Source organism: Lampris incognitus, chromosome 14 (assembly GCF_029633865.1).
Source record: "Lampris incognitus isolate fLamInc1 chromosome 14, fLamInc1.hap2, whole genome shotgun sequence".
In the NCBI taxonomy this organism is placed as follows: Eukaryota; Metazoa; Chordata; class Actinopteri; order Lampriformes; family Lampridae; genus Lampris; species Lampris incognitus.
The window spans coordinates 44,316,638-44,341,032 of record NC_079224.1 but is presented as its reverse complement, the minus strand read 5'-3'; the positions used below and the strand labels follow the sequence as shown (position 1 = coordinate 44,341,032).

General features: G+C 43.9%; 1 protein-coding gene across 5 annotated transcripts in view; it reads left to right on the top strand.

Moving 5' to 3' along the window:
- Positions 1-24,395, top strand: part of pitrm1 (pitrilysin metallopeptidase 1) — a 41,994-nt gene that overhangs the window by 7,083 nt on the left and 10,516 nt on the right. For 3 of the 5 annotated variants that reach the window (XM_056293559.1, XM_056293562.1, XM_056293561.1), the window contains 13 exons: positions 569-729; positions 2,079-2,205; positions 4,605-4,693; positions 7,160-7,288; positions 8,368-8,481; positions 9,223-9,319; positions 10,356-10,490; positions 11,312-11,450; positions 14,895-15,011; positions 17,719-17,848; positions 19,598-19,718; positions 21,186-21,262; positions 24,077-24,242. In XM_056293559.1, the coding sequence (XP_056149534.1) occupies positions 569-729; positions 2,079-2,205; positions 4,605-4,693; positions 7,160-7,288; positions 8,368-8,481; positions 9,223-9,319; positions 10,356-10,490; positions 11,312-11,450; positions 14,895-15,011; positions 17,719-17,848; positions 19,598-19,718; positions 21,186-21,262; positions 24,077-24,242 (1,602 nt within the window). Of the gene's footprint in view, positions 1-568; positions 730-2,078; positions 2,206-4,604; positions 4,694-7,159; positions 7,289-8,367; positions 8,482-8,942; positions 9,063-9,222; positions 9,320-10,355; positions 10,491-11,311; positions 11,451-14,894; positions 15,012-17,718; positions 17,849-19,597; positions 19,719-21,185; positions 21,263-24,076; positions 24,243-24,395 lie in introns of those variants that run through there. The other 2 variants (XM_056293560.1, XM_056293563.1) reach the window with 2 other exon arrangements.

Below are 24,395 nucleotides of genomic sequence, written 5' to 3'. Positions count from 1 at the left end.
GGCAAGACGAGCTGGAGTTGGTCCTCGGGTGCTGCACGGCAGCTGCCCACTGCTCCGAGCTACAAAGCTAGGATGGGTTAAATGCAGAGCATAATTTCCCCACGGGGATTAATAAAGTATGATAAAGTATAATTTTCCATTTACAGGTCTCCATTGGCCATTGAAAGTCTTCCCGGGGTATAGACATCTTGTTAGAGATGTTAATCGTTTCTCTTCATACCTTTAGGCCTTCTTCTTCTTCCTCTGCTGCTACTTCTTCTACAACTTCCTCTACAAGTTTCTCGCATTCTCTACATTTTCACCTAAGACAAGTGTGTCCCCCGCTTATACACCATTTCCTGTTGCCTTCATTTCCTCTCTGCATACTTACTGTTGTGATTAATAAGTTTTGATGTGTATCAGTGTGATTAAAGTCATGTCACAAATTCAAAACCTTTCATTAGCTTTACATCAAGGTGCTTTTATTATGCTAATCAAAGCAATATGTAAAAACATAATTGTTTACAGTTGTGTGATTCTTATTTGTCTGTGTGTGTGTGTGTGTGTGTGTGCATACACATTTGTACAGTCGGACAATGAGCAGTTGTATGCCCAGCACCTGCAGAACAAGCTGTTTCCAGATCACACTTACTCGGTGGTGTCTGGAGGAGAACCTCTTGCCATCCCCGACCTCTCCTGGGAACAACTCAAACACTTCCATGCTACACACTACCATCCCAGCAACGCCAGGTACAGGAATACACACAGACGTACACACAAAAATCTCAAACAGCCACCCACACAAGTATGCATACGGACATAGTACCCTCACCTATTCATGAACAGATGCAGATACACATGAAGACACAAACTACACACAAAACAATACATATAACACATAACACTCACAAATGTAAATACAGACACACGCACAAACAAATGTATAGACACAAATGCACATTAAAGCTGCTGTAGACAACTTTTTTTGCTTTAACTTATCATTTTGAGGGAACTGTTGATAGCACAGTGTAATGTCTATAGAACAATGACATCATCAGCATTTAGATTGGTTCCCTATAAGGCTCACTTTCACTGCAATTCTGTCTGCCACTGGGTACGATCTCACAGGTAAATGGACGCCCGATTTACGGCACAAAGGAAGTGGGTCAACCAAAATAGGGAGAGGATAGCGCTTTTGTTTTCCCCAGTTGCGGAAATGGCGGACGGTGGAACAACTGAAGTGATGGTGGAAACTCTACCCAGCAGGAGAAAAATAACCCTGTTGACAGAGAAGGCAAAGCAGGCGAGGAGGGAAGAGTGATAGAAACAGATAAAACAAGAGTGAACCTCACACGGGCATTCACTCGATGGAGAGAGCTCCGGTGTTGTATCGAACTCTGTTTCCCTGTCGAGATCTGTTTCCCCTGAGCCAAACGAAAGCGTTAGCATGGAAACAGGTTAGCTATCAGTTATGATTAGCTTAAGGTAAGTGTTAGGTTAAGCTTAGGGTTAGGTTGAAGTTAGGTTAAGCTTAGGTTAAGGTTAATCAATCGTCCTGGTGTTGTATCAAACTCTGGCTAGGGGGAAACAGATTTCGATGGGGAAACAGAGTTCGATACCACACCTGGGACTTGAGAGGGTTCCAAACTGACATTTAGTTGGCATTCTTTCTACTGGATCAGTAAGTAACACAACCTGTCTACTTATTAATACTACTGGATGTTGTTCTCTGGCTTTATTATAGCACTGAGATCAGGGTTTCTAGTTCAAATTGGGATTCTTACAGTTGTTTCTTGTTTTGGACAGTAGCCAGGCTGCTAGTAAACGGAAAGTGATCCGGTTGTCTTTGTGACAGTGGCACAAACAATAATACCCCCTGGAAATGGTGGCGGTGGTGGGGGGGGGTTGAAAAGTTGGCTACAGCTCCTTTAATAAGCTCAAATACACTTGCATATAGACACAAACACATGGAAGCAAATACACACACACACACACACACACACACACACACACACACACACACACACACACACACACACACACACGCACGCACATATACACACTTATACATTTAACTTCCTGTCGTTTGCATCCATCAGGTTCTTCACTTATGGGGACCTTCCCCTAGACGAGCACCTGAAGCAGATTGAAGATGAGGCCCTGTCCAGGTTTGACCGGACCGAGCCCAACACCCAAGTTCCCCCCCAGCCGCACTGGACCAGCCCTGTAAGTCTGTCATGCATATGCCTCTACATGTGACACAAACAGGAAAAACGATAATCTAATATATACGTCAGGTGAGGAGAGTTTAACAACCAAACTTTTCCAGAGATGTGTCAAGGAATTGGCTTTCCTTTTCTGTTTTTTTGTCATATTTTCATTTGTTTTAGAACATTTTAGCTTATAGACCTGAACAATATAGCATTTCAGAATCAACATTGCAATATACACATGTGCAGTAGTCACAGTAAAACGATGCAATGTAAAGCAAATCGGACCAATCACTCATGTTAGGCTAAAACTGTTATTGTTTCACTTAAATCTAGCAAGGTCAGCTGTTTTATGATTAATCTTAAAGAAAAATATTCTGCCACATGTGACAATATGAGTTAGTCTGATTTAATGACTTGTTGGACAGTTTTCCCTTCTTCACTTACCTGAACCACTGTTGGAGTTGCAAATGGATTGTTGTGAACGGAGCTTTGACATTTAATAGCCAGCATGTACAGTGGCTTGCAAAAGTATTCATACCCCTTGAACTTTTCCACATTTTGTCACATTTCGACCACAAACATAAATATATTTTATTGGAATTTTATATGAAAGACCAACACAAAGTGGCACACAATTGTGAAGTACAAAGAAAATTATACTTGATTTAAAAATATTTTTTACAAATAAAAAACTGAAAAGTGCGGTGTGCAAAAGTATTCAGCCCCCCCCCCCCCCCTGAGTCAATACTTTGTGGAACCGCCTTTTGCTGCAGTTGCAGCTGCAAGTCTTTTAAGGGTATGTCTCTACCAGCTTTACACATCTAGAGACTGAAATGTTTGCCCATTCTTCTTTGCAAAACAGCTCAAGCTCAGTCAGATTAGATAGAGAGCCTTTGTGAACAGCAGTTTTCAGATCTTGCCACAGATTCTCAATTGGATTTAGGTCTGGACTTTGACTGGGCCATTCTAACACATGAATATGTTTTGTTTTAAACCAGTCCATTGTAGCCCTGGCTTTATGTTTAGGGTCGTTGTCCTGCTGGAAGGTGAACCTCCGCCCCAGTCTCAAGTCTTTTGCAGACTCCAACAGGTTTTCTTCCAAGATTGCCCTGTATTTGGCTCCATCCATCTTCCCATCAACTCTGACCATCTTCCCTGCCCCTGCTGAAGAGAAGCACCCCCAGGGCATGATGCTGCCACCACCATGTTTGACAGTGGGGATGGTGGTGTGTTCAGAGTGATGTGCAGTGTTAGTTTTCCGCCACACATAGCGTTTTGCATTTAGGCCAAAAAGTTCAATTTTGTTCTCATCTGACCAGAGCACCTTCTTCCATATGTTTGCCGTGTCCCCCACATGGCTTCTGGCAAACTGCAAACGGGTCTTCTTATGGTTTTCTTTTAACAATGGCTTTCTTTTTGCCACTCTTCCATAAAGGCCAGATTTGTGCAGTGCACGACCAATAGCTGTCCTGTGGACAGATTCCCCCACCTGAGCTGTGGATCTCTGCAGTTCGTCCAGAGTCACCATGGGCCTCTTGGCTGCATCTCTGATCAGTGCTCTCCTTGTTCGGCCTGTAAGTTTAGGTGGACGGCCGTGTCTTGGTAGGTTTGCAGTTGTGCCATACTCTTTCCATTTCCGGATGATGGATTGAACAGTGCTCCGTGAGATGTTCAAAGTGTGAGAAATCTTTTTATAGCCTAACCCTGCTTTAAACTTCTCCACAACTTTATCCCTGACCTGTCTGGTGTGTTCCTTGGACTTCATGATGCTGTTTGCTCCCCGTCACAGAACAGCTGTATTTGTACTGAGATTAGATTACACACAGGTTGACTCTATTTAGTCATTAGGTCAACATTCGATCATTCAGCAATCATCGGGCAACTTCTGAAGGCAATTGGTTGCACTCAGAGAAAAGGGGGCTGAATACTTTTGCACACCGCACTTTTCAGTTTTTTATTTGTAAAAAAAAAATTTAAATCATGTATAATTTTCTTTGTACTTCACAATTGTGTGTGCCACTTTGTATTGGTCTTTCACATAAAATATATTTATGTTTGTGGTCGTAACGTGACAAAATGTGGAAAAGTTCAAGGGTTATGAATACTTTTGCAAGCCACTGTATCTGGTGAAATTATGTAACTTCTCTTTAATTCTTTAGTATTGCAAATATGTATTGAAAATAAAAGAATATCTATTGCAATGCTGAATTTTTTCCCCAATATCATTCAGTCGTACCATATTACACTGAAAGAAATGCACATATTGCTGCTGAAAAAGTTAAAATGTTAGAAAAAAATGACCTGAGGTTGATCATTTGCTATCTATCCTTTTGTGTGTGTGTGTGTGTGTGTGTGTGTGTGTGTGTGTGTGTGTGTGTGTGATTGTGATCTGTGCTGAATGGGTTTCTGCAGAGAGAGGAGCATGTGACCTGCAGCCCTGATGCTATGGCCCCGGACCCCGCAAAGCAGAACACACTGTGTATAAGCTACCTGTTGGGAGAGTAAGTGCCCCGTCATTATCATCAGTCTGTTACTGTGACCACACATCCTGTCCTCAGGGCTGTCCTGTGTGTGCTCTTCAAACGGCATCCATCAGATTGTGTCAGCAACACTGACCTCATTTACTGTGGATACAATAGATTCTGCAATGCATGTTGATAAGACAATGGAGGATGACCTTTATTAAGGAAGTTGTGTTGTGTGGCAAGCAGATGCAAAATGGAGTAACCGTGTAGACTTAAAGGGATAGTTTGGTTTCTGGGGTTTTGCTATGTATCCTGCTTACATAGAGTCAGACAAACCCATGGATAACTTTTTTATACCTGTGTGTGCAGTTTGAAGGTACGCTGGACGGTGGGCTTAGCCTAGCTTAGCTGAATTGCTGGATGTCTACCAGGATCGTTAGCTGCTCCTCTCCAAAGAAGGGAAGCAGACTCCTCTGAAGCCAATTGTTAATACTTCTTACTCGTTAGCCTCGTCTTAACAATTTTTCTTATCCATTTTCACAAGTACATACAAAAAAATTTGAAATTATTGTTTTGAATCCATGATATGCATATCTGTCTTTTTCTATGGTAGAAGACTACATATATATGTGTATTACGGAAAGATAGTACAAAATATAATCCAAATTTGAGGAATTTGCATGTACTTGTGAAAACATTGGTTAAGAAAATTTGTTAACGCTAGGCTATGCTAGGTAAAATGTACAATCCCAGTAGACATCCAGCAGTTGAGCTAAGATAATAATAATAGCAATAACTTTATTTATATAGCACTTTTCTAAAACAATGTTACGAAGTGCTTCACGAAAAAAGAAAAAAAAAACCAGACAAGGCAAAAATAACAGTAAGATCAAATAAGAGTAACAAGAAAAACAGTATAAATTAAAACAAATATCAAACATTTGTAAAAGCTCTCATAAAAAGAAAAGTTTTAAGACAAGATTTAAAAGAAGCTAGAGACTCGGTTTGTTTTAGTTCAGCAGGAAGAGAGTTCCATCGTGTGGGGGCCCTAACAGCAAAAGCCCAAGCCCCCTTTGTAACAAACCGAGACCTGGGAATAACCAGCAGGGCTCCATCTGCCAACCTTAATGGTCGAGGAGGCATATACCAAATCAATAAATTACAAATGTATGAAGGCGCAAGACCATTTAAGCCTTAAAAGTGAGCAGTAACATTTGAGAATCAATTTGAAATATAACAAGGAGCCATTGTAGGGAGGCAAGCACAGGAGTGATATGGTCATGCCTCCTTGTCCCTGTAATGAGCCAAGCAGCGGCGTTTTGTACCAACTGCAGACGGTGGGAGGGAGCCCTTGCTGATACCAGAATAAAGTGCATCACAATAGTCAAGCCGAGAATAGATAAAGCATGTACAACTTTTTGCAGCTCAGCAATTGATAAAAATGGCCTAATTTTGGAGATTAGCTTGAGCTGGAGAAAGCATGACTGAACAACATGTTTAATTTGATTATCAAAACTGAGGTTGGCATCGAATATTACCCCAAGATTCCTAGCAGCCTGCTGACTACCTGACGGACCACCAAGATTAGTAACAAAAGGGCTGATGGAATTTTCAGGACCGAACAGAATGACCTCAGACTTATCATCATTGAATTTAAGAACATTTTTGGGCATCCGGGATTTAATGTCAGAGAGGCAAGTTGTGAGATTTGCTAGGGTGCTCGGATCTGTGGGTTTTAGTGGCATGTATAACTAAGTGTTGTCAGCATAAAAATGCGAAAGCACATCGTGATTTTGAATGACCTGTCCAAGGGGCCGCATGTATATAGAAAAGAGAAGGGGGCCAAGAACTGAGCCTTGCGGGATAAAATAGGCTAAACTCACCATTCAGCATACCTTCAAACTGCATTCACAGACATAAAAAAGGCATCCACAGGTTTGTCTGACTGTGTAAGCATCAGAATCATCTTTATTGACTAAGTATGCTTACATATACAAGGAATAGTGGCTCTTAATGTACTTACACAGAATAACAACACAAGAGAATAACAACTCAACAATCTTCAGGAATATATATATATCCCCAGGAATAATCTTAATGTATATAATATTTTTTATGATATACTTAATATTAAACTAATATTATATTATGTTATATATTATATTGGACACAGTTATAAGTAAGACATGAAGTAAAAACCCTGAAACCAAATTAGCCCTTTCAACAGGGCAAAGACAAAACAATGTAAAACCACAGCTTTTATTAAATATGGAAACTTATGGAGAGTTGGAAATGAGTATAAATGCAGTGGATCCATACTTCGAGGCTCCTAGTTCTCTAGTTCTTTAAAACTGAACTTCATTATTGCCAATCTGTAAATGTCCCAACATTCCCTTTGCACTAACAACACACTTTGAAAAATCTAAGACTGAAAACCAGTCCTCACACTCTGGTTCACTATAAATTCGTCATAAGACTTTTCACCGGGTGTCCTGTTTCCAGCATCACAGACACGTTTGAAGCCTTCACTCTCAGCCTGCTGTCCTCCCTGATGATCTCTGGACCAAACTCCCCCTTCTACAAGGCTCTAATCGAACCCAAGCTAGGAACGGACTTCTCCTCTGTCGTAGGGTGGGTGCACAGTGTACATTACCAACGACCTGTGAATAACATGGAGAGCATCCGATGCAGTCCTCCACCTGATCAGATATGGGTCTTATAGTGGTCACAGAGAACTCTTAGCATATATTAGAGGACTGCGGATCAGGCCTACAGCATCTGGACAAATCAAATGGTGTTAAATAAGTGATTAATCACACGGCAGCTTTAATATGTCATGATAGTTCCTATGTGTTTAGTATGAGTAGCCAGCTGAGTCAAAATCCCTGCTTATATAAACTTGCTCTGCTTATAAAACTGAATCTGATCTTCATTCTGAAATATTGTCCTGTGATTGTCTGAACTTTCAGGCAGAAATGGTGTTGTCCTGTTTGACAAACACCCACCTGTCTGTCTTACATGTAGGCTCGTACATTCATATTTACTCATGATACTTTTATCCAAACTGACTCACAAGAGTCAGAACTTAACAGATAAATTCAAGCGTCCAGGTGGCGTAGCGATCTATTCCGTTGCCTACCAACACGGGGATCGACGGTTTGAATCCCCGTGTTACCTCCGGCTTGGTCGGGCGTCCCTACAGACACAGTTGACCATGTCTGCGGGTGGGAAGCCGGATGTGGGTATGTGTCCTGGTCGCTGCACTAGTGCCTCCTCTGGTCGGTTGGGGCGCCTGTTCAGGGGGGAGGTGGAACTGGGGGGGAATAGCGTGATCCTCCCACTCGCTACATTCCCCTGGTGAAACTCCTCACTGTCAGGTGAAATGAAGCAGCTGGCGACGCCACATGTATTGGAGGAGACGTGGTAGTCTGCAGCCCTCCCCGGATCGGCAGAGGGGGTGGAGCAGCGACCGGGATGGCTCGGAAGAGGGGTAATTGGCCAAGTACAATTGGGGAGAAAAAGGGGGAGAAAAGAAAGTGCTCACTTGTAATGGTGTCGCCAGAGACTACTTAAGGATTAAGGTAGTGTAGCAAGATCTTACAAACACTAAAGAGGATTTAAAACCATTGTTTAGCTTTGAGTTTGATGCGCTCAGCCATTGTGGCATCCATGTCGTGGTCAAGATTGTTTGTAAATCCCTTTTCCTCCAGGTATGACGGCAGCACCAAAGAGGCGTCGTTCAGCGTCGGCCTGCAGGGGATGGCTGAGGAGGACATGGAGAGAGTCAAACAGATCATCAACCAAACCATCGATGACATCATTGTGTAAGAACCATCCATCCATTATCCAGGCCGCTTATCCCTATCGGGGTCGCGGGATGCTGGAGCCCATCCCAGCAGAACCATACTCGATAAATTCTCAATTTTTCCGCATCACAGAGCATGGTGGACAGAAGGTGTGATAATGGCTGTGAACAAGTTAACTACAGGTCCAAGTTACATGGGCTGATTAGTCACTATGGGTGTTCTCATGTCTCCACATCAAGATTTTAGTCTTGTCACATCACTCAGTATGTCCTGTCTGTGATGGTAAAAGGCAGGATCTGTGATATATGTTGTGACCACAGCCTGAAATGTTTGGAAAGTAAGAGGTTTTTTTTTCTTTTCTTTTTTTTTTTTTATCATCCTCTGTAGATGCAATGCCAAAAAGGAAAACTTAATACTAACAAGAAATTATAAAAGAAGCGCCTTCATACAGCCTATTCCAGAACAGTAATTTAGGGGGCGTCCAAGTGGTGTAGCGGTCTGTTCCGTTGTCTACCAACACGAGGATCGCTGTTTCAAATCCCCGTGTTACCTCCGGCTTGGTTGGGCGTCCCTACAGACACAGTTGGCCGTGTCTGCAGGTGGGAAGTCAGATAGGAGTGTTATCCCTACGACTTATATAGATACATAGAGATAATGTTGAAAATCCTTATTACTTCTCTTAGAGGCAGGAAAATTATTTTTTTGTATGTTTTGTTTGGGAAATCATATTCATCTTCTCTCCTTTCTCTGCAAACCCAGGAACGGCTTTGAGGAGGAGAGGATCGAAGCTCTTCTCCATAAGATTGAGATCCAGATGAAGCACCAGTCCACCAGCTTCGGCCTGACTTTGGCCTCGGTGAGTCCAGCACCATCTCATCTAACAACCGCAGAGCCCAGGACGGAGTAGACCGTCTTTCCCACATACCCCCCATCCTAGATACAGAGGAAAAGGTTGTAGACGTAAACTTACACCTCCCCTATGCACCATTATACTTTTTTTTGTGTTCTTTTCTCTTCTTTTTTTTGTTGTTTTCTTTGACTTTTAATTTCTGTGAATTTACATTATTTCATAATTTTTAAATTTTGGTGCAATGGTTCGGACTTGTGCTTTTGTCGGCTGTAGAAGCGCCACCAGAGAACTGAGTTGGTCGGGCTGGGCTTGGCGCCACAGGTGGGGGAGCCGTCGCCCGCTTCTCACTGCCACCGGAAAGTTGCGGCCCGTCTCGCAGGGCCCCCTTCCGTCTGCAGTGAATCCGCATCGCAGTGGTCAGGCGGTCTCCGTGTGGCGCTGTTTGACGCCATGCCGGAAGACAGGCTGGTGGAGGGGACTGGGTACGGCGGTGTGCGGCGGCCAAGCGCTAGGCCCTTCTTGCGGTTCGCTCCAGCTACTCCTACCTCACACATCCACGCCTCCCCCTCCTCAGCCCCTCCCCGTCCCCGTTGTTTGTGTCCATATGGAGAATGTGAACATATCTGGTGTGATAAGGAAGAGGCTGCCGTATAGCATAGCAGATTCTTGGTCTGGTCACTTCCTGTTGAGTCCGGTAATGGACATCCAGAAAGGTTCATAAGCAAGCCAGCGAAGTTTATGACTCGAGAACCGTGCAGATGTGCTACAGTCTTAACAGCCAAGACAAACCTCACTCTATGAAAACGCATCTGTAGAAGAAAAAAAAGCTGAAGAAATTATGAAGTTGGACTCTTAAGTCCGCTTTAGTATTAATTAATCATTGATTTGTTTTAATTAATCATTGATTTGTTTTCTGAAATCAATAATAATAAATTATGTATCACTTTTCAAAATGAGAGTAGAAATCAGTAAAGGAGTAAGTTACAGTGTGAAGAGTGATTATGTAAACGTACCTCTTTTGTGTGTTTGTGTGTGTCTCTAGTACATAGCTTCCTGTTGGAACCACGATGGAGACCCCGTGCACCTGCTGCAGATCAGCGACAGTGTGTCCAAGTTCAGACAGGCTCTGAAGGAGAACCCTCGCTTCCTCCAGGATAAAGTCCAGCGCTACTTCAAGGTAGAGCTGACAGATTACACCTACACCATTTCTGAGATCAGATACACAAGTCTGTATGTGTGCTTTTGCCTTGTGTTATCTGAACTCAAGACCTTCAAATGGGTCCTTTTATTTAATTTATTTATTTTTGGGGATTTCCCCCTTTTTCTCCCCAATTGTATCTGGCCAATCACCCCGCTCTCTGAGCCGTCCCGGTTGCTGCTCCACCCCCTCTGCCAATCTGGAGAGGGCTGCAAACTACCACATGCCTCCTCCGATACATGTGGAGTCGCCAGCCGCTTCTTTTCACCTGTCGGTGAGGAGTTTCACCAGGGGGACGTAGCACGTGGGAGGATCACGCTATTCCCCCCAGTTCCCCCTCCCCCTCCCGTACAGGCGCCCCAACCGTCCAGAGGAGGCGCTAATGAAGCGACCAGGGATTCAAACCAGCAATGCTCGTGTTGGTAGGCAGTGGGATAGACAACTGCGCTACCCGGACGCCCTAAATACCATTTTTTTATGTATGTCGTAATGTTTATTTATCTTAACTTGGGTAGCTCCCCTGTTACTTTTTTAATGTGAAGTGTGTTGACATCTTTTTGGTGATAATGCTCTTTAAACAAAATTTGACTTGACTTGACAAGGGGGTCAGAGGTCAGGATCAGAGGTCAGGATCAGTTGCTTTCAGGCCACTTCAGCACAGGCAGATGGAAACTCTCATGACTGGGTGGCGTTGTTGAACCAGGGGTCATCCCCAAGGAAGTCCTCCTACTCGCCTTACCTTCCTGCTGCTCTCCATCAGCTGGTTAATGTAAATTCCTGCTTTCTCTGCATACATCCAGGAGAACACCCACAGGCTGACCCTGTCCATGAGCCCAAATGAGGCCTACCTGGAGAATCAGGCTAAGGCCGAAGAGGAGAAGCTCCAGCAGAAGATTCAGTCGCTCTCTGACAGTGACAGGAGGGACGTCTATGAGAAAGGTAACGACAGCGATTTCAAACTTAGACACAGATCGGGACATACACACAAACACACAGATAGAGACATAGCCAAAAATACAGACATACACAGAAACACACAGATATACCCAAACATAGGGGTGTCCAGGTAGCGTGGCGGTCTATTCCGTTGCCTGCCAACACAGCGATCACCAGATCGAATCCCCGTGTTACCTTCGGCTTGGTCAGGAGTCTCTACAGACACAATTGACCATGTCTGGGGGTATGTGTCCTGGTCACTACACTAGCGCCTCCTCTGGTCGGTCGGGGCGCCTGTTCGGGGGGCAGGGGGAACTGGGGGGAATAGCGTGATCCTCACACGTGCTACATCCCCCTGGTGAAACCCCTGACTGTCAGGTGAAAAGAAGCAGCTGGTGACTCCACATGTATGGGAGCAGGCATGTGGTAGTCTGCAGCCCTCCCCGGATCGGCAGAGGGGGCGGAGCAGCGACCGGGACGGCTCGGAAGAGTGGGGTAATTGGCCGGATACAATTGGGGGAGAAAAGGGGAGGAAAAAAAAAGACATACCCAAACATAGGGACATACACGTAAATGCACATATAGCTCTCATACAACCGCATATACAAGTACACACACAAATGTACACATGCACGAGTATACACACATATACACAGACAGAGACAGACATGCATGCACACAAACACATATAAGTGGACACAAATATCTATGTATTTGTGTGCATGTATACGTGTTTGTGTGTATCCATATATGTCTATACAAAGATACACAAACACATAAATCAGAATCGTCTGTATTGGCCAGTTATCCTCGCACATCAAAGGAATTTGACTCCGGTTTAGTGACTCTCAGTGTACTTATATACAAGGAATGACTACATGCAGGTGAAACCATTTCTGTGAACTGTAAACAGGATGCAAATAGTGCAAAGAAGTTAAGAGTGCAAGGAGTGCTGAGATACATGTTAAATGGTAAAAATTAAAAGGCGTTACTTGGTAGACATATGGTGGTTAATGTACAGTATACAGCCTGCTCAGATTTGACAACGGGCACGGATCTATCGAGGCTCTATATGGGATCGGTCGAGGTCCGGGTTAACAATGGCCACCATTGGTGCTGTGCCCTCACAGTGTACTGATGGAAAGTGTAAAATGTGCTGTGGCGACCCCTAAGAAACGGAACAAGCCGAAAGAAGAAGATACAGCCTGTTCAGATATACAGTAGTAAGTGAAATGTATTGCACAATTGTATTTTAGAGTAAAATGAATATATATGATTTTTAGGTACACTGGGTATCAAAGTGTTCTAGGGTTATTGCACAGTGCCACAGTGAGTTAACATAAGTGTGATGGCAAGGGGGAAGAAACTGATCCGGTGTCTGGTGGTTTTGGTGTGTAGTGTTCTGTAGTGCATGCCAGAGGGGAGAAGTTGGAACAGGTTGTGTCCAGGGTTTGAGGGGTCTGCAGTGATTTTTTTCCCTACCCATTTCCTGACTCTGGAGGTGTACAGGTCCTGGATGGTGGGCAGGTCGGCACCGAAAATCTTTTCTGCAGACCTGACTCTGCGTTGTAGTCTGTTCCTGCCCTGTTTGCTGGCCGATTCAAACCAGACCATGATGGAAGTGCAGAGAATAGACTCAATGACTGCAGTGTAAAGCTGGATCAGCAATTACTGATGCAGGCTGTATTTCCTGAGCCGCCGCAGGAAGAAAATCATCTGCTGAGCCTTTTTGATGACTGTGATGATGTCGGACTCCCACTTTAGGTCTTAGGAGGTTGTAGAACCTAGAAACCGGAAGGAATCCACAGCCGAAAACAGTGCTGTTGAGTATGGTGATGTGGGGCTCCTCCTGAAGTCCACTGTCGTCTTCACAGTTTTGAACATGTTCAGCTCCAGGTTGTTGTAACCGCACGACAGCGCCAGCTGTTTGACCTCCCCTCTGTATGCAGACCCATCTCCATCTGGGATGAGGTAGTTTCATCTGCAAATTTCAGGAGTTGAACTGTGAAGATGGGGGCCAGCTGGGCTGTGTAGACTTTCAGACAGGAGGGTGACACACCATCCAGGCCTTCCTGATCTTCTGTCTCTGGAAGAGCTGACAAACATCCTCTTCACAGACCGTCAGTGCTGTTGGGGTGTCAGGGGGAAGAGTAGAGGTGATTGATGGCAGGGGGTACAGTTGGTTGCGTAATGTCTGAGTTGGAGCAGGTGAGGGGTGTGGAAATGGGCCGATCAAATCTGCAGTAAAATACGTTTGGGTCGTCAGCTAGTCGAAGGTTATCTACAGTGTGGGGAGAGGGTTTCCTTTAGTTGGTGATGTCCTGCAGGCCTCTTCACACAGATGCAGGCTCGTGTGCTGAAAACGCTGATCTCCTTGGTCGGTGTGTTCCTGGCCTGATTGTACAGGATCCTTTCTCCACTCCTGCAGGCCTCCTCCTTGGCCTGATGAAGCTGCCAGAGTTTTGCTGTGAACAAGGGTTCATTCTTTTTGAAGGTGCAGAAAGTTTTAGTGGGCACACATATCCTCACAGAAGCTGATGTACGATGTCACAGTGTTAGTAAGTTCATCCGGGTGTTTAGACGCGGCCCCAAAAACACTCCAATCAGTGCCTGAAGCTCCAGTTTTGACTTGTTGGTCCATCTTCTCACAGTTTTAAACACAGGCTTTGCAGATTTTAGTTTCTGCCTGTAGGTTGGGAGAAGGTGAACCAGACAATGATCAAAGAGTTCCAAAGCTGCACAAGGGACAGAGCGATAGGCTTTTAGGTCCTTTAGCAATGATCCAGCGTGTTTTTGTCCCTGGTTTTTGTCCGAACCCAGGACCTTCTTGCTGTGACGCAACAGTGCTAACCACTGGGCCACCGTGCCATCTCTCCATCTTTACCAGTCGTAGTGCCAACATTTAAAGTTCCGAATCTCACCTCAACACTTCTACCCTTCCTCCTCTCCTGCTGCCTCTGGACATGCCTTCTCTCTCTCCTTCTCCTTCGCCCAACAGTAGCAGTTTCCACCAGCAACCCTGCTGGCCAACAGTACTGGTGGTGGTTGTTGGTAACCCGGGCCTCGGCTGATCCAGTATGGAAATATGATTTATGATCCGCATATTTGATTTGGCAAAGGTTTTACGCCAGATGCCCTTCCTGACGCAACCCTCCCCATTTATCCGGGTTTGGGACCGGCACTAAGAATGCACTGGCTTGTGCATCCTCAGTGGCTAGGTTAGGTGAATATAATATGATAGTAGAATAGAAAACCAGCAGTACTGGTGGTACCTGAGGACCTGATTGAGAGCCACTGGGCTAGATTATGATAGTATAGCCCTGCCAGGGTTAGGGGTGCCTGTCACATTCCATTTTAAGGCAGGATGTGTATAAAATAAATTCACTCATGACATTAAAGTGATTTGGATAAATGTTTCTAATTAGCAAACATTTTTTCCTGTTGAAGGTTTGGAGCTGCTGGCTGCACAGAGTAAGACTCAGGATGCCTCCTGTCTGCCTGCCCTCATGGTGTCTGACATCGAACCAACCATACCCATCACACCTGTTGAGATGGGCACAGCAGGTACAGTACAGTCTAAACAGTAGCTAATACCTGTATGATGTCACCCAGTTTGTCTGTCTCAAGAAATTTGATGTCTCTCTATGAATCACTAATCAGGGTTACTGTTTAGTATGGCCGTGTATTGGCAATAAGTTGGTGATATGATTTGTATGAAGGTAGAAGTGTCACTATTTGATATAATATGACATATTATGATACTGCAAACACTGATATATTACAATGGTTTTTCAAAATTTGGATAAAATGTAAAGAAAACGCCTTCACATGCATCAAATCAGAGTAATCAGCCACAGCTAGTGCGGCATTTGCAATACCTGCAGTTGTTGCGGTTCTGTGCTGTTACAATACTGCACCTGCCATCTAGTAGTTAGAGATGAAGTAGTGCCACTGTCTTTGAATTGATGCAATGTTTTTAAAAAATCAGTACAATATAGTGAAAGATGGTATTGCGATACTCAAGTGTATGGATATTCCCTTACACTTCTACTGTTTTGTTGTTTTCATACTGCAGGGTTTTTTTTTTTTTTTTAGAGAAACTTAACAGTTCTAGAATAGAGGGCCTGATTACTGGGCCTGGGTTGTGTTGCTTTGTGTGAAAACATTTGCATTTTTTTTGGTTCATAGCCTTTAATTACATTTCCATGCTGTTATCCAACTGGTATCTCAACTTCCTTTTCTATTCATTGTTTATGTGGTAACCATCTCATGATGTCAGAACAATATGAAGCATCCTAGCTTTTCAACTGTTGCTTAGTTTTTGATTGTTCGTTTTTTTCAAAGCAAGTCAAGTCAATTTTATTCGTATAGCCCAATATCACAAAGGGGCTTTACAACAATACAACATCCTGTCCTCAGGTTTATCCAAGTTTAAAAGTAGGACATTTAGTAACATCAAATTTTTCACAGCAACCAAGCAGGCCTCTAAATTAGTAATTTGAGTACGATCATCAGCCCTTATAGCAGGGGTGGGCAATCTTATCGAGAAAGGGCTGGTGTGGGTGCAGGTCTTTGTTCTAACCAAGCAGTTACACACCTGTGTCTCCTAATCAAGTTTCTCAGTAAAGACTCTACTGGTTGATTAGTGGGATCAGGTATGTAACTGCTTGGTTGGAACAAAACCTTCACCCACACCGGCCTTTTCTGGATAAGATTGCCCACCCCTGCCTTATAGGCACATACAGTTCAGTTGAGTGTCATCCGCATAGCAATGGAAATTTATGCCATGACTGAGTATGATTTTGGCCAAGACCCAACATGTAAAGAAAGAAAAGTAGAGGGCCAAGAACCGAGCCCTGATGTACGCCATATGTAATATCATAGAATTTTGATGTACTATTATTATATCACTGTGTTCTTCCAGATAAGTAGGACATAAACCAAGAGGGAGCTAAGTCAAAGACACCAAAATTACAATTTATTCTGTCTAATAGTATAAAGTTATCAATGGTGTCAAAGGCTGTGCTGAGGTCCAGTAATAGAAGCACAGAGGTGGTATCAGAGTCCATAGTTGTTTTTTGGTTTTTTTTGGATTTTTTTAAATAACAAGTACAAGATCGTTCACCACTCTGGTTAGAGCAATTTCAGTGGAGTGACAGGACCTGAAAGCCGATTGAAAAGGTTCAGATAGATAGTTTTCTTCTATAGTATGGGTCAAAAGTTGTTGATACACAACTCTCTCTAGTAATTTTGAAAAGAATGGAAGATTAGAGACTGGTTGAAAGCTATAAAGAGAGCCTGGCTCGAGGTGCAATTTCTTAGGTAGAGGCTTGACCACAGCTGTCTTAAAACTGCTGGGGACAATGCCAGTAGTAAGTGATAAATAAACAATGTATAGCATTGTAGGTCCCAGAAATGCCAGAGGTCTTTAAAAAGTTTTGCTGGTAAAGGATCAAGTAGGCAAGTAATTTGTTTAGAAGCTGGCACAAGCAGAGAGATGGTCTCAAAACCTGTAATTACAGGGACTATCTGTGACTCATTGTATAAATATGAATTTGGTAAGACAAGCTCTGCAGGTGTATCTGGAGCTGAAGAACTAATTTTGTTTATGATCTCATCAACCTTATTGCAGAAAAAGTCATGGGCTGTGAATGCTGAGCAGCTAATAGACGGCTCCTTTTTAGTAAGTTTAGCTACAGTGTCAAAGAAATCTAGGATTATATGTATTGATATTGACTAAGCAGTAGATAAGGCACCCCCTTATTTCAATAAACACTTGTGCCATGATAGGTAAAAAGCTTCCCATTTTGATTTTCGCCATTTACGTTCCAGTCTCCTGCAGGCCAGCTTAAGAGCATGTGTCTCTTTGTTAAACCAGTGTAGACTTCTTCAGTCACCTAGCTCTGGTTCATAGTGAGAGGTGCAACTGAATCCAGGACACTAGAGAGAGCCACATTTAAGTCACTAATGAGATTTTCAACAGAGTCTGTCTCTACAGTGAAAGGAGCCAGACTTCAGGTAACTGCTGGCCAAATGCAAGTGCAATGGATGGACCAATGTAGGGAGTGGCAATTATATCTGCTGACATTAACAGGACAGGCCAATGATGCTTCAAATTTAATGAGAAAGCAAAACTGTACTGATGCCCACACCTGCCAAAAATCTCCAGATCTTGTGTAGGAAGATGCTAGAAGGAGTTATCTGGGCTTAGGAGTTGCCATGCGAACATCTCTCCTCCTAAACGCCTAATTTCTCCCTCCGTTCTCTGCAGGCAGGATTCCTGTGCAGTACTGTGAGCAGCCCACCAATGGGATGGTATATTTCAGAGCCATGTGCAGCCTGAACACTCTCCCAGAGGATCTCAAGATCTACGCCCCGCTGTTCTGCAGCGTCATCACAAAGTGAGTGAATGAACCAGGAGCAACCCTATAATTGTGTGATTGCTGCAGCAAATTGTAGCAATCACATTTCGATAGTGACAGGCATGGGCGCAAGTCCATGTGGAATGGCATGCAGCGCTTTACCTGTGCCCCCGTCCGTAGGGTTAGTGGTTGTGTCAGGAAGGGCATCCAGTGTAAAATTTTGCCAAATCATAATGCGGATTGACAAGACCATACCGGATCAGTCGAGACTCCATACAGGATTGGCTGAGGCCCAGGTTAAAAACGGCCACCATTGGTGCTGTGCCCTCACAGGGTACCGATGAAAACTGTACAGTCCGCTGTGGCGACCCTTGAGAAACAGGGAACAAGCTGAAAGAAGAAGGAGACACTTCGTTATCTTTGCTATCTTTTTTTTATTCTTTTTGTTCTTCGCTAGATTTTTTTGGTTTGCATCTACTCGCACAACTTTGCAGATAAACACATCATTCCAATGTTCACATGTAAAGCATACGTGTGTCACGGTGGCTATACTTTTCCTTTTGATGTCTGTTACAGTTATTGAGATATGAATATTTTACTGTTATAATTTTTGAATAGCCGTCTATGGGAGAGCACATGTATTCATTAATATCTCAAATACTGTACATGCTAAACTAATCATACCTGGTACACAGGTGCCCCGTGGAGATATGCTGAACATATTAAAGCATGTAGTCAGTAGTGCTACCATGTGGTCGGTTAAATAAGCATTTTACATTTTGGCTAATAACTCATGAACCATTACGAAAAGAAGAAAAACATTTGTATAGTGGGTTCCATGGCTGAAGCTGATGCAGCTGATATAGGCCACACCCATTTGCACCTATAAAATATGTTCACCATTTTAGATTTTTTTCGGTAAACATTTTTTTGTTCTCTTTTGGCGCATATTTCATCAAATCTTCACTATATTTGTTACATAACATATTTAGATGACACTGAACAAGACTTATGAGTTTGTGTTTTGATTTTGCTTACCATTTGTCTGTAATTGGTTATCAAAATACTAATGGTGTGGCCTGATGCACTTAATGGGCCGCAAGTCTTCAATGCAAAATTGGGTTTGAACCAATTTTGCAAATGTTCTACATAGAGCCACAACGCACAAGTGCATCACATTTGATACAGTGCTACAAACAGGGGGCGCTACAGTAGCAATATATCATGATATTTCTACATTTCTCTGGTCTTTAATAAGATGAAACTTGGTACACGGGTTTTCCGTGAACATGTGCACCATATCGACGCATGGCATCAATAACTCCACCTTGTGGCCATTAATAAAACACCACATTATCTTTGCCTTGAATACAGTCATTACAATACTTAAAAAGTTCAGAAAATTGTACCTGTGTCCCTTGTACTTACTGTGAAAATGTAATATATGCAATCACATGCATTTTCTTTAGGAAATGCAAATATGTCTCGTTTATACTGTTAATTTATTAGTATAATATTAAATATAATATCTATGAATTTATCATCCGTTATCCAAACCACTTATCCTGCTCTCAGGGTCTTAATTTATCATAATTTCTTAAATAATGATTTTATCTATTGTAATTATGTAACTTCCTTTTTTTTTGTACCTGATCACTGCTTCTGATAATTGTTAAATTTTTTTAGACCTGATTGTACATTGACACACAGTAAACATGTACAAAGAATGAAAAGAATCTTGTGTGTGTGTGTGTGTGTGTGTGTGTGTGTGTGTGTGTCTCTCACCAGGATGGGCTGTGGCTCTCTGGACTACCGGCAGCAGGCCCAGCAGATCGACCTGAAGACTGGGGGCATGTCCATCTCCACTCAAGTCATCCCTGACTCCGCCCAGCTGGACATGTACGAACAGGTAAGGACCCCTGGACCTCGAGTGTGTATCTCAAACCTCAGACTGCCTGCTATGTAAACGCCAGTTTTCAGTATCCCAGCTTAACCTCTGATTCCAAACACGGTACCTCCCTGGTTTGGCCATTTCTCCCACTACCACGCCTATTTAAAAGATGCTAAAACGCATGTTGTGGCTTTAACTGAGTGAGGCTGGGGGGGATGGGGACTGATGACATATTTAAAGCTAATGACAGAGTGGGACAAATGTCCTAATATATAGTTCAAAGTACAACAATAAATACTCGCAGTGACATTTTAACCGCTGGGAAAAGAAACAGGGAGCTAGTTTTAATGACATATGAGTTAGCATTCCATATCTTACATTACCAATTAGGGCAGCATGGTGGTACAGTGGTTAATACAGTCATCTCACAGCAAGAAGGTCCTGGGTTCGAGTCCTGGGGTAGTCCAACCTTGGGTGTTGTCCCGAGTTGTCCTCTGTGTGGAGTTTGCATATTCTCCTCGTGTCTGTGTGGGTTTCCTCCGGGTGCTCCGGTTTCCTCCCACAGTCCAAAGACATGTAGGTCAGGTGACTCAGCTGTACTAAATTGTCCCTAGGTGTGAATGTTTGTGTGTCGGCCCTGTGATGGCGTGGCGGCCTGTCTGAGAGCAGGATAAGCAGTTTGGGTAACGGATGAATGAACATTACCAATTAACATTTAAAAATATGCTTTAATAGAATTTATATCTGTCCATCATATTTGTATGTGTGTGACCCTGAATCACATTTCCAGTCTCAGGGGGCTTTACATTCACACAGTGAAAAACAGACACGGCAGATGAAAATAGACATCACCCTCTATCCTGTGACTCTTGACTGAGATGAGGACAAACTTCTGTATGTTTGTCCATATGTCATTCAATAATGCCAAAGGTTAAAGAGATTCTGACTGTAATTCAAGACTTGTAATACTGAGACAGCTTGAAATTTATTCTGATGCAGAGCCACTTGCAATCTGAAGGCATGGAGGGTTTTGTTTTTTTTCTTACCCCACTCTTCTGAGCCATCCCGGTCACTGCTCCACCCCCTCTGCTGATCCGGGGAGGGCTGCAGACTACCACATGCCTCCTCCCATACATGTGGAGTTGCCAGCCACTTCTTTTCACCTGACAGTGAGGAGTTTCACCAGGGGGACATAGTGCGTGGGAGGATCACGCTATTCCCCCCAGTTCCCCCTCCCCTCTGAACAGGCACCCCGACCAGAGGAAGTGCTAGAGCAGTGACTAGGACACATACCCACATCTGGCTTTCCACCCACAGACACGGCAAATTGTGTCTGTAGGGACGCCCGCATGGAGAGGTTTGACAGAAGACATGGGGTCAAACCGGTGACCACCTGGTGACGGTACAGCCTCTAACCACTCTGGTGTTTGGTCGCTCATGCTGTGATAGGTGTCATGTTATTTCATGTGTGTGTTTCTGTTTCAGGGGGTCCTCCTCTTCTCCTCCTGTCTGGAGCGAAACCTTCCGGATATGCTTCATCTGTGGAGCAGCATCTTCAACAGGTATGTCCTCCGGCAGGAGACCTGCACTCACACCCCAAACCATCTGAGAAGAAACCTGCACTCACACCCCAAACCATCTGAGAAGAAACCTGCACTCACACCCCAAACCATCTGAGAAGAAACCTGCACTCACACCCCAAACCATCTGAGAAGAAACCTGCACTCACACCCCAAACCATCTGAGAAGAAACCTGCACTCACATGGCAAACCATCTGAGAAGAAACCTGCTCTCACATGGCAAACCATCTGAGAAGAAACCTGTACTCACACCCCAAACCATCTGAGAAGAAACCTGTACTCACACCCCAAACCATCTGAGAAGAAACCTGTACTCACACCCCAAACCATCTGAGAAGAAACCTGTACTCACACGGCAAACCATCTGAGAAGAAACCTGTACTCACACCCCAAACCATCTGAGAAGAAACCTGTACTCACACGGCAAACCATCTGAGAAGAAACCTGCCCTCACACCCCAAACCATCTGAGAAGAAACCTGCACTCACACCCCAAACCATCTGAGAAGAAACCTGCACTCACACCCCAAACCATCTGAGAAGAAACCTGCACTCACACCCCAAACCATCTGAGAAGAAACCTGCACTCACACCCCAAACCATCTGAGAAGAAACCTGCACTCACACCCCAAACCATCTGAGAAGAAACCTGCACTCACACCCCAAACCATCTGAGAAGAAACCTGCACTCACACCCCAAACCATCTGAGAAGAAACCTGTACTCACACCCCAAACCATCTGAGAAGAAACCTGTACTCACACCCCAAACCATCTGAGAAGAAACCTGTACTCACACCCCAAACCATCTGAGAAGAAACCTGTACTCACACGGCAAACCATCTGAGAAGAAACCTGCACTCACATGGCAAACCATCTGAGAAGAAACCTGCACTCACACCCCAAACCATCTGAGAAGAAATCTGCACTCACATGGCAAACCATCTGAGAAGAAACCTGCACTCACACCCCAAACCATCTGAGAAGAAATCTGCACTCACATGGCAAACCATCTGAGAAGAAACCTGCACTCACACCCCAAACCATCTGAGAAGAAACCTGCACTCACACCCCAAACCATCTGAGAAGAAACCTGCACTCACACCCCAAACCATCTGAGAAGAAACCTGCACTCACAGCCCAAACCATCTGAGAAGAAACCTGCACTCACATGGCAAACCATCTGAGAAGAAACCTGCACTCACACCCCAAACCATCTGAGAAGAAATCTGCACTCACATGGCAAACCATCTGAGAAGAACAGTCACACAAAGACTTCAGTTACATGCAAATCTGTTAAATCATTACTAATTACTGCCAATATCACACCAAACTACCACACCTGATAACACCGAGGAGGAGCTTTAACCCACAAACTGATATGAGATCCCAAATGCCAAGTCGCAATAAGCAATTCAAGGAAACCGTTTTTGAGACTTTATTTCAGTGCAATTATCTTAATTAATGTAGGGATGCACCGATACCGCCTTTTTTCATATCAAGTACAAGTTTTTACATTTGGGTACTTGCAAATACCGAGTACTGATATGAGTAGCATTACAGGCCTAACACTGACTTTGAAAACATGTTTTATCTTCATCAGATGTTCCTCACGTTCTGACCGTAACAAATTAAACATCCACCATGATGCTGTTGCTGACATTTTAACATTCAACTTTGTTTTTCTGAACAAACATCTCTTCAACTCTGCCACCTCCAGCTGCGCCCCCTGTCTTTTCGTCAGTGCCACCGTCTCCAAACCATATAACATAGCTGGTCTCACAACCATCTTGTAAACCTTCCCTTTAACTCTTGCTGGTACCCTTCTGTCCACCGTACTTCCTGATTCACTATCCCCACATCATCCAACCTTCTGTCTCGCTCATTTTCTTCATTCATCAGCCCCTCAAAGTACTCGCTCCGCCTTGTCAACACACTCTCCTCACTTGTCAGCACATTTCCATCTCTATCCTTGATCGCCCTAACTTGCTGCACATCCTTCCCAGCTCGGTCCCTCTGTCCAGCCAATCGGTACAAGTCCTTTTCTCCTTCCTTAGTGTCTAACCTCTTATACAACTCACCATACACCTTTTCCTTTGCCTTTGCTACCTCTCTCTTCACTTTACACCGCATCTCCTTGTACTCCTGTCTACTTTCTTCATCTCTCTGACTATCCCACTGCCTCTCCGCCAGCCTTTCCCTCTGTGTACTTTCCTGTGCTTCCTCATTTCACCACCAAGTCTCCTCGTCTTCCTTCCTCTGTCCTGATGACACACCAAGTACCTTCCTAGCTGTCTCCCTCACTATTTCTGCTGTGCTTGCCCAGCCATCCAGCACTTCACTACCACCCAGTGCCTGTCTTACCTCCTCCCTGAACTCCACACAACAGTCTTCTTCAGCGTCCACCATTTGATCCTTGGCTCTGCCTTCACTCTCTTCCTCTTCTTGATCTCCAAAGTCATCCTACAGACCACCATCCGATGCTGCCTAGCTACGTTCTCCCCTGTCACCACCTTGCAGTCTCCAATCTCAGATCGTACCTACTACATAAGATGTAGTCCACCTGTGTGCACTTTCCTCCACTCTTGTACGTCACCCTGTGTTCCTCCCTCTTCTTGAGGAACACTTTCATCACTTATATTCTATATTAATTATAAACCGTGCATACAAAAACTAAATTCTACATTAAATTAGCAGTCTTGTTAAAAGTGTTTTCTCCATTCTGCCAGTCAGTACACAAATATCACCTCAATCTATGGATTTTTTTTTTCCATCATGTCTCTCCATCTTTCCTCCAGCCCACACTTCGATGACGAGGAGCGTCTGCGGGTGCTTGTGATGATGTCAGCGCAGGAGCTGGCCAATGGAATTTCATACTCTGGTCACATGTATGCTATGACCCGTGCGGGGCGGAGCCTGAGCCCAGCGGGAGAGCTGCACGAGATGTTTGGAGGGATGGAACAGGTACTTAACATGGCTACAGTTTGTTATAACATGTGTTTCTTAGCATATATACATATGTGTGTAGACATGAGTAGTTTCTTCTTTGAATTCAGTCTGCAAAGAGCAAATTACTAAATGTAGGGTTTTTACAGCTGCTTGGATGCGTCCTGAAAT